Source organism: Eucalyptus grandis, chromosome 8 (genome assembly GCF_016545825.1).
Source record: "Eucalyptus grandis isolate ANBG69807.140 chromosome 8, ASM1654582v1, whole genome shotgun sequence".
Lineage (NCBI taxonomy): Eukaryota > Viridiplantae > Streptophyta > Magnoliopsida > Myrtales > Myrtaceae > Eucalyptus > Eucalyptus grandis.
Genome location: NC_052619.1, coordinates 47,685,786 through 47,695,827, shown reverse-complemented (window position 1 = coordinate 47,695,827; position 10,042 = coordinate 47,685,786). Strand labels below are relative to the sequence as shown.

General features: G+C 37.9%; 1 protein-coding gene across 3 annotated transcripts; it reads left to right on the top strand.

Moving 5' to 3' along the window:
• The first annotated feature begins 3,979 nt into the window (after positions 1-3,979).
• On the top strand, positions 3,980-9,525 carry LOC104414824. Of its 3 annotated transcripts, none has more exons than XM_039298993.1 (10): positions 3,980-4,433; positions 5,127-5,307; positions 5,990-6,423; positions 7,054-7,122; positions 7,542-7,600; positions 7,706-7,790; positions 8,180-8,319; positions 8,403-8,518; positions 8,936-9,062; positions 9,146-9,525. In XM_039298993.1, the coding sequence occupies exons 1-7, from the start codon at positions 4,374-4,376 to the stop codon at positions 8,309-8,311; spliced, it is 1,020 nt and encodes a 339-aa protein (XP_039154927.1). In that variant the 5' UTR covers positions 3,980-4,373; the 3' UTR covers positions 8,312-8,319; positions 8,403-8,518; positions 8,936-9,062; positions 9,146-9,525. The 3 variants fall into 3 exon arrangements, with proteins under 3 accessions (XP_039154927.1, XP_039154929.1, XP_039154928.1); XM_039298995.1 differs by having other exon boundaries at positions 3,982-4,433; positions 8,249-8,319; XM_039298994.1 differs by having other exon boundaries at positions 4,118-4,433; positions 5,136-5,307.
• The last annotated feature ends 517 nt before the right edge of the window (positions 9,526-10,042 follow it).

The window sequence follows — 10,042 nt, the reverse complement described above, 5'->3', positions numbered from 1 at the left end:
TGAGCATTTGTTCATTAGTTTTCTCTTCTTCTTTTTAATTAATAGAACGTGCAAGTTTAGTCAAACTAGAAAGATGAAATTGCTAACGAAAAATGAATTATAATATAAAAAGGATATGGGGTAAAATTGAACAAATTATAAAACTATGAAAACAATATATCGTATTCTAACATTACCCAGTTACGGTCGTGTTATATTTTTTTTTTTTTCTATACATCAATCTGTTTGACAATGAAAACGCTAACCTCTTTAATTGTCGGCTCGCAACAAAACATAAATCATACAAATCCTCTTTAGGTAAAATTGTGTTTGCTTTACTTAATAGTAGTATCAATAATAAGATATTCAATTAAACTTACATTCACTTAATCTAAGGCATGCTATAATTTTGACATCATAAGGATCATATTCATATCTTACACACAATTAATCAAAACCGTGAAGTGAATTTGACAACGACAGATTATATTCATATATCTTAATGGACTTTTATTAGATCTATTGCTGATGTAAAAATAACTTACACGTTCACCATTGGATTAGTGTCACGCTAACAGTGGACCTCTAAATAATCACATCGTAATTTCCTATGCCTTTTTCTATTGATATGCTGTCTTATTTCTTGTTTGGCAAGCTGCTTAGTATAAATAAATGAAGAGATTAAATGGATCAAATAAGAATCTAACTTATTCAAAACAAAAATGAAAACATAATTGATTCTTCATATTTATTTATTTCTTAATTTTAATTTTCTCCTATTTATAAGCTCATTTATCCAAGGAAACAAATTGAACTGGGAAATAATAAAATGAATTAGTATGCAAATAATAATTTGGGTGATGGGACATGCTAAATACGTATATGATTAGGTATAATCGATTATATATCATATTTCACTTACGCAATCAATATATCAATTTATCAACCTCATAAAATTTCTACTTTTAATAACGTTCACTAAATTTAATTAATATCATCCAATTAATAAAAATTATTTAAGTGATGTAATCATACTTTTTAAATATAAAATTTTTATAGTTATTTCGTGTTATAATTTCCAATGTGCTTATTGTAAACCGATAAGATGATTAAAGCATCGAGTTTTAAATTAAATAAAAAATATATTTAAGTTAAAAATATTTCGATTCGTATTCTATCCAATTTTATTGTATTAGAGTTAATTTTGGCCTTAGACTATTTTATTCAATGAATCTATTTTACTGAGAATTAATACAATAAATCAATCTATTTGTTACAAGATCAATTTAAAATTGGAAGAAATCGTTCTAAGATTTTGTAGAATCACTATCAACTATTCTAAAAGCTTGAGACATGATTTAATTTTTAAATATTCTAGTATATCCTTCACACATAAACTGGACTTTGATCTTGTATGCTTTTTATATACATATGTTTTCTCTCCATTTATAAGCTTAGACTTTTGAGTTAGACTTTCTAATTATTATTGTGACCTTTTTCATGAGTTTTGATGTAGTAATACAAAATAATCATAAACCATTAAAAATTATGAAAGATGAATAGACTTCGTATTTTGAGAATGTAGTCCTTTCTTCCACAAGTCGTGTCATTTTGTATTTTTCACCTGATGACCAAGATGCCACTTTTCAATTGCAAATCTGCCATTCAAAATAAAAATCACATAAGGTATCGTATGAGAAAAACACATGGATCAAATGTGTCGTATATGAATCTAGCATGTATTTCTTGGTTTTTTTGGGGGTCTTTAATTAAAAATTTATAGATGCCATTCACAAAATCAAATGGTACTTCAATGACAAAATTAAATCCAACATGTCCTTCCCTAAAGGTGGATCTATCAAAATGGATTTTAGACCCATTTCTTAACATATATTTGATGGAATTTATTGTTGTATGGGTTAGTTATATGTAGTAAATAAAACCCATAAGAATATGACTATTAAATTGACCCACAATTTATTTAGACCCAACCCACCTCAATGACTCTCTCTCTCTCTCTCTCTCTCTCTTACACTTAATTTTACATTCGCTTACTCCGTGCTCCTACCTCAATTTGGGTATGATTTTTTCTTAATTGAGTTAAATATGGAAGTGTTTTAATAATATGGTCAGGTCAAATATGAGTCATTAAATTTGTTTACTTGGATAGAGTTTAACACGAGTTAAACAAGTCAACTTAAGTCAAATCATTTTTGACTTGATTCAACCACCAGTTTAATAGGTCTACTTAAAGGGGACAAAGCATACTAGTACAAATGAATGCCAAGGGGCCTATGGTGAAAAAACAAATTTTACCAAACTTTTTCTAATTATTGCTATTTTTTTATTCAAAAAAAAATTCTTAATTACTTATCCTAATTTTCTATATTGTTGCTTTGAGAAAAATTATGATTTTTGTTAGTGCAATCTTTCTCATTTTCCTTTTTCGACAAGGCATTCTTCCTTGTTTGGGTGATCGGGTCCAGGGTGGGTAGGGTCTAGACCTGGACCTTATACCCGACCCTGTTATAATCGGTTCTCATTTTCTGAACCCTATACCCGACCCCGCCTTTATATTGGATCATGTATCCGACCCACCCTGTTTTTCCAATCAGGTTCTGTGGTCAACCCCGTTTTCATTAGAACATGTTTCGTAATCACTTGATATCTCATACAACTTTAAATTTTATATTAATATGCGAAAATAACATAATCCTCCTAATTTGTATTGAAACATTAAACACTTGTAATTTTTTACTAAACGAAAAATTAAGGATCTACAAAGCTAATTATAATAAATAAAATCATAAGGCAAAGAATTAGCAACAAACATAGGCTAATATTAGTCTTATTCCCACAATTACTACATAAAGCTATTCATTTATGCAAGTATAACTCCTTCTACAAAAGAGAAATTATGTAAGCCAATTCATGTGATACACAAGAATTTGGCAACAACAAACATCGTCCGTCCATCAGATAATGCGAGAGGGAGCCGATGAGGGAGGGAAGCAAGAAAGGAAGAGAAATGACAAAGAAGGAGTGCCGTATGTGTTTGAGAGAGTCAAGAGGAAAAACGTCATGTAATTGCAGTAAGAATAGAAATCGGGAGGAAAAAAAAAAGGTTTTGGTCCTCTACTTCCAAAATCGGTATAGGAACCTATTTCCTGGGTAATCACTTGGACTTGTTCCCGAATCGGGCTTTAAACTTGGTATTTTGGAACCAATTCCCGACTGTTTTCCGGGTGTGTGCCGATCCGGGGAATTGGGTATGCAGGTCCGATTCACACCCCTAGTTTGTACAAGGTGGTTGTCTAGTAAAATTGAAATGAGAAAAAAAATGGAAGGTTCACATAAATGTCAAGACACATGTGTAAGTATTGTGATCTTTCTTTAAAGACACTTATATCACCTAGGCACGTGTAGGCACTTCGTCCAACGCTAGTATGAGTAAAAAGGTATTGTCAAATGACGAGAAAATATTCAGTGGTTAGTGCGCGCCAGGTCATCTGCCGACCTGGTGCGCACAAACCAATGAAATGCCGGCACGTGTCCCCGAGCGGGACCCGCTGGAAAAGGAAGGCGCTGATTTTTGGTCGGCTCGGCTCGGCTCGGCTCGGCTCCACCGCGAAGAAAGGACGGTCATCGTATTCCTCCCGCTCAAAATTTTTTCTCTCTCTTCACTCGAATTTGCTGGGTTTTTCTCTCTCTCCTCTCTCGCCTCTCTCACTCTTCCCTCCCTCTCTTTCTCTCTCCGACGAACAGGACGCGACCTCCCAGTCTCTCTGTGCCCTCCCTCTTTCCGACCGGCGAACCACCGCACGGGACCGGCGAGAGGACCGTGAGCAATCGACGAACCACTGCACGGGACTGGCGAGAGGACCGCGACCTCCCTCTCTCTCTGCCCTCCCTCTTTCCTACCGGCGAACCAGCGCGAGCAAATCAGACCTGGTTTTTTTTTTTTGGGGGGGGGGGGATTTTTTTTTTTTTTTTTAAAGGCTGAGGGGTTGGGCTTCTTTGTTTGTGCTGGCCAGACGACGGAGAAGGCGACCATCAGAAAGGAGAAGCACCTGGAAGAGGAGACTGATGAGGACGAGGGAGTCATCTACAAAATCGAAGTTCCGGCGAACAGGTGACTGCGAAGTTGATTCGGCATTCGGTTAGATGTTGTGTGTTTCGGATGGGCGCGCTCTTCTTTTCAACGGAGCGCGCGCTATTTCTTCCCGCTTCTGCCTCTCTCTTCCTCAAGCACTCCTCTCCTCTCTGTCCCGAGTCCTCTCACTCACCCCAAGCGCCCCCTCCTCTCTGTCTCGAGCCCTCTCACTCACCCTAAGCGCTTCCCTCCTCGCCTCGTTCTTGGTCGATGATGGCGGAGCTCTGCTTGATGGCTTCGCATGGTTATCCGCCGAGCCTCGTTCTTGGTCAGGAGCAAGGGCGCGAGCAGAGTCGTCAGGGTGAGTCTCGACTTCTCTCGGTTCCTCTCGATTCCGTCCGTCGCGGATTCGAATCGGAACGAACTGGGTTTCGTGCCTAGGGATTGCCGAAGCGCTTTGGATAGCTTCCGTCGGTTGATTCTTGTGCGGTGTCGTCGATTTTGTTCTGTTGTCGTGGCAGCTCCGTGCTTGCTGCTTGGCGTTCAGTCTTTGATTGGGTCGTGTGGTGTTTTAGCTCTGTAGCTCGTCGTTAGCTGCGGCTTTTGTGAGTTTCGATGCTGCACTGTGCACGTCGTTGACTGGGCCCTGATGTGTTGCGGAACTCTGGTTCTCTAGGAGATTCATCTATGTAAGATCTCTTGATCACGAGTTTTTGTTTTTTCACCACTCTTTGTCTAAAAGATTGAAATTTTACAACTCCATCTTGACCTCCGTGGCTTGATGCTCCAAGCTTGGTGATTTCGGGTTTAAAGAGTGCTGCGAAGTTGCAATTAAATTTTGCTTTTCATTGGTGCTTGCACGTTGCGAAGCTTTGTCTTTGTTGATTCTGACCTCCTCAATTGTTTAGGGTGGTTTAGATCTGTGTGCAGTGATGTTTGCTAGGGATTTTCTTTTGGTCTATGTTAGATTATAGAAATGGCTAATGTTGGTCAGGTGTCGGTTCCTTGTTATTTTGCATCCTGCATTCGGGAAATCTAATTATGGAAAGTGCAGGATCTTCAGCCAATTTTGCCTGCTGCTAGGACAAGACAAGACATTATAAGATTGGGATCCATGACCCTCAGTCCTAATCAATTGAAGGAGGCAGTGGAATCCCTATATGTACTGTTAGCAGCAAAGCGGTGTGTGCAGATTGATTCTGTGGAGAAAGATCCCGTGATTCTAGATTTGCAAGGTATGCACGTAATACTCAGTTGAAGATATCTCTCTCTCTTTTTTATTATTATTATTATTATTATTATTTTTAAATCAATTCACGTTATATGTCAGCTTGTCCAAAAGGAGAGACCTTGAAATAAAGTGCTCGCGTTCCTTCTGGGTATAATTTATTTCTCATGTAAATTTGTTAATTACAAGCTTCAAGTCATTGATTTCATTTGATGAAAATCTCACCCTTCATGCCACAGAGATAATGAAATTTTTGGGGCCATTATTATTTATCACCCTTACAGTTTTAAATCGTCTTACCACAAAACTACTTAAGAATATGAATTTGTATCCTTTTGCAAGTGCTTGATGGTATAAGCAATTATATTAGGCCACACGAATTTGTAGAATCATACGCTTAATGGAAACTGAAATTAGCAATTTATTCATGGCACTTGCATTTGTATGGTCAGAAAATTCATGGAAACTGAATTTCAACAACAAATGGGGGATTACTGTTGAGGTTGGTAGAACTGGCTAAAGTGCTGAACCATTTATATAGGTTTAGGAGATCACTGAAACCAAGATCTGCTTCTAAAGAAAACAATATAGCTTTTGTAGGGCATGTGTTGCAGTGCTCTTTGCAGTTAAACAAGTTACTTGTCGTGAGAGGGGATGGTCAAGTAATGGTTTATTTATTATGATTGCAGATGTCCACTCAACTACTGGGCCCCTAGGCACCGGAATTGCCGAACGATCCACCATGCAGAGAGAAGTCTTTGAGTTTAGCATGTCTGGATTGAGTTGTGCTGAAAAGGCTGGACTAGATATGTCTCTAGTATCTGATTTAACGGGTCTTCACTCAGTGGAAACTGACATGCATCGCCTGCCCATCATTCCTTGTCTCGTCTACCCTAACTTTCAATTTTCCACTCAGAGCGCTCTCTCAGATTTCATGGGAGATTTGGTCCGAAATTCAAAAATAACCATTAACTCTGATGGTAGAGTCTTGATCGCAGCTAGTGGGGCTGAGATGAAGGATCTCCTCTCAATTGTAGCGGAGTTTTACCTATCGAGGAACTTAACTCAAGGGAGAAAGCTTTCGATGCCAGTTCCTTATGACAACAACCACCTCATATGCTTAGTGGGTCATCGCCTTAAACCGTTGTTAAATTGAGCGTATCTGTTTGTAGATGAACATGCAATTGAGAAATGCCAAATTGTTGCCCTGTTATATTTGTGTATGCGCTAGGCCAGTCTTTAGCACTTTATGGAACTGTATATCTACCTCAATAAACATATTTGCTTCTTAACAGATCTAACTGAGTGAGAACCTTAGTTGTAAGTATAACATGTGGGAAGTAAAATTCTAAACCACCCCATGTGCATCAACTTAGTTGCTTGACATTAGAGAAGCATGACCCTTGGAAGGAAATTAAGCTTAAAGGCTACAATAAGCAGGTGGGTTGAGCTGACATCTGGCATTTCGCCATACTGCTGGGGGATGTTTGTGCTCAGAAATTTGCATGCTTTTGATGAACTTCAAATAGTGTTATTACATGGCTTCTGCCTTATGTATGTGAGAGCCTCTGACCCAAGCGTTATAGAATCTTCGTTCAACAGTATATTAAGTCAATTGTTTCGTTTTATATGTTCCTGTTTATATTCTTCTTCTTATTTATATTACTGCTGCAAATGTGTACTTTTGGAAATAGACTGCTCATATCCTTATGTCACACTAATTTTCTGCATTATGGTTCTTGATCATTTCCAGGAAACTGCAAAAGAGGAGGTAGACAAAATTATGGTTACTGATGCACCACTTCTCTTTCCTCCTGGACAGGTACTTCTTGCATTTTCCTTTTCTTACAGTTCTACTTTTACTTGGTTCATGAGCAAATTTTTAGGCCCGGCAACTTGCTTTCAATTTTTGGATAATTTCCCATTAGGTTTATATACTCTATATGAGGAGTATAGATTTGTTCGAATAAAAGGAGTTGAACTCATGTCAGATGCTTCAACGTGTTAAATGGGTATCTGGGCAACAGAGAAATATGGTGCAGGAGCAATTTTGTAACCTTCAGAAATGTTGGCTGCAATACCGGTAATAGTGGATGTGTTTGGAAATTATAACTCTTGAGCGCTTCCAAGATCTTGGTCTCTACCTCACTGAATAAATCCTTTAGAATTTCTCCTTAGTTTGATGGTGTAGCTGAACTCCCATGTTATATTCTTAAAGGCTTTTTATGTTTTCTGGTGCAGCTGGCATTGGCGGCTTTGCGTCATGCTAATGAGGTGCATAGAGTTCTGGACTATGAAAGGTTAAAAGCAACTCAATTTTTTTTTTTTTATGAAACCAACAATAAGAATTACTTGCCATAGTTGTAATGATGATTGGGTCAATTGAAACTTATGCTTCTTTTCAGATACCTAGAGAACATGCTCATACGCCAAAATTCCATTAACAGCAGCACAGAGCTCATTCAGCATCTGAATGCGATAGATTCCTCGGTAAATCCTCAAGTTTTCTCGCATTTATCTCAAAATATAAAAGCATAACTGGTCTTGCGATCTCAATTCTAAAATGCAAGTCATGTGAACCAAATGCCGATTCAACTTCGCAGTCACCTGTTCGCCGGAACAGCAGGAATCAGCAGGTTGCAAAACCTTTTTAGATTTGGTCAGCAGGTTGCGATATTGACTCCTTAATGCTGTTTGCTTTATTTTGAATCATGTCATCTAGAAACTTCATTATTTAGTTATAAGTCAAGTTTTTCAAAGAGATGATGGGTTTATCATCATTTTAGTCTGTATTGGTAATTAATGATTATTCTTCTTGATAAATTCCTGCATGTAGTGTAGAAATGACTGTACTATTATAATAATAAGGTATCCTCTAGGAAATGCATAGATACGACTTGCTTTGCCTCGAAGGGCTTGCTCAGGCCCTACGTGTATTCAATAAGCAGGAGGAGACACCTCAATACAGTCTTCGTAACATCAGCAGGGATCAATGCTTAAGATGCATGTAAAACCAGAGGTACTGATATGTGAGGATTGATCTGTCTAGATTGATCTATGCTGGAATCATTTATTACTTGAGTGACCATTTATGTGTTGCAGACCTCACAAATCCGTCCATACGTTGTTTCTGCTGTCTTAAGAGGGATAACATTTGATGAAGCCAGTTATAACAGCTTCATTGATCTTCAAGACAAGCTCCATCAGAACATTTGCCGGTATTAATTTTTGGACCTTTAACATGCAGCATAATACCTGTTTTCCTTCTCTATTTCAAGATTTCAGGTTTGAGAGGGAGTGGCGGGAGGACAACACATTTTTGGGAAGCTTTTACTGTGTTCATTTGAACCTTAAATGTAAAGAAGAGCGACCGTGATCTTACATTGAGATGCAACGTCCTATATGGCTTGTCCAGAGCAATGGTTTTAAAAAATTGTAGTGACTATTTAGCTGTCATAGCCAAACAGTGTGGGGAAAGTGATGCTTCATCCACTTTTTGGGTGTCTTGCAATCAACAATTTGACAGATATTTGTGATGTATAGTCTGATTGATTAGCGAGCATCTACATTGACTGAAATGATACAGTTGACTAAGCTTCTTATCACTGAAAAGGCTAATTTTTTACTCCATGCAGAATTGTGCTGTCTCTGCCGCCAATTATCAATGGTGCACATCCGGCAAAAACTTTAAAGACAAAAAATGTTCTTATTGAATGTACTGCGATGGACTTAACAAAGGCTAAGATAGTTCTAAATACAATGGTGAGCATACTCAATTGTTTGTCCTTTTCTCTACACCCATCCTTCTGTATAGAGGACTAATGCGGGCAAGTGTTTTCCTTTAGGTGACAATCTTCTCAGCATACTGTGGGAAGAAGTATGAAGTTGAACCAGTTGAAGTGATATACTCTAATGGGGAGTCATTCGTTTATTCTGATTTGTCCCTATACAATATGGAAGTGTCCTTATCTTATGTCAACGATTCAATTGGAGTCGCCTTGAAAGCTGAAGAGGTATTGTGAATATTCATTTCAAGCTGGAGTTTAAATGTTCGCATTAGGTGGATGTGAGCTTATATTAGAGTTGGTTGGTTATATTATTCTCTCATCAGTTGAGTTAAATTTTTTGTTCGCCATTTGCTATTGTGCTATTTTGTTGCTACAATGATATCTAACAATGACCTTGTTTTATTTATTGGGTGGCCATCTCTCTCGCTCGCTCTGTCTCTATCTCTCACCTGAATGGTGTGCGGTGGTCGCCTTTGTATCTCTCACGGGTGCGCGTGAGATGGAGAATCGATTACAACAGTCTTAAGTGACCATTGCGACGGAGACAACCGCCACCATGGGGGTCGTTGTGGTGTTGGTGTCGCCCGCCATCGAGGAGGACATCACTGTTGTCCTAGAGTTTCGGGGGCAGTCATTAGGTCTAGGTTTTCTTTTTGTTTGTTTGATTTCTTTTCTAATCCTAGTATTTTATATTGTAATTTTTCAGTAATTTATATTAGAAAGCATTTGTAGTTCGTACGATTATATATGAAATGAGTCGTCAGATAAGTGATTTGATATAAAGAAGTTCGAGGATTGTAATTTTCAATCCCTCATTTTGTTCCATCTAACTCCACGCTGCCCTCTAGTCAAACACAGCTTGATCCTATTTTAGAATAGAGAGATCTCAATCTGAGATTGCCGACTCTATTTTGTTTAGATAGAGATAAGGGTAAAAAATGGACTCTCGATGAT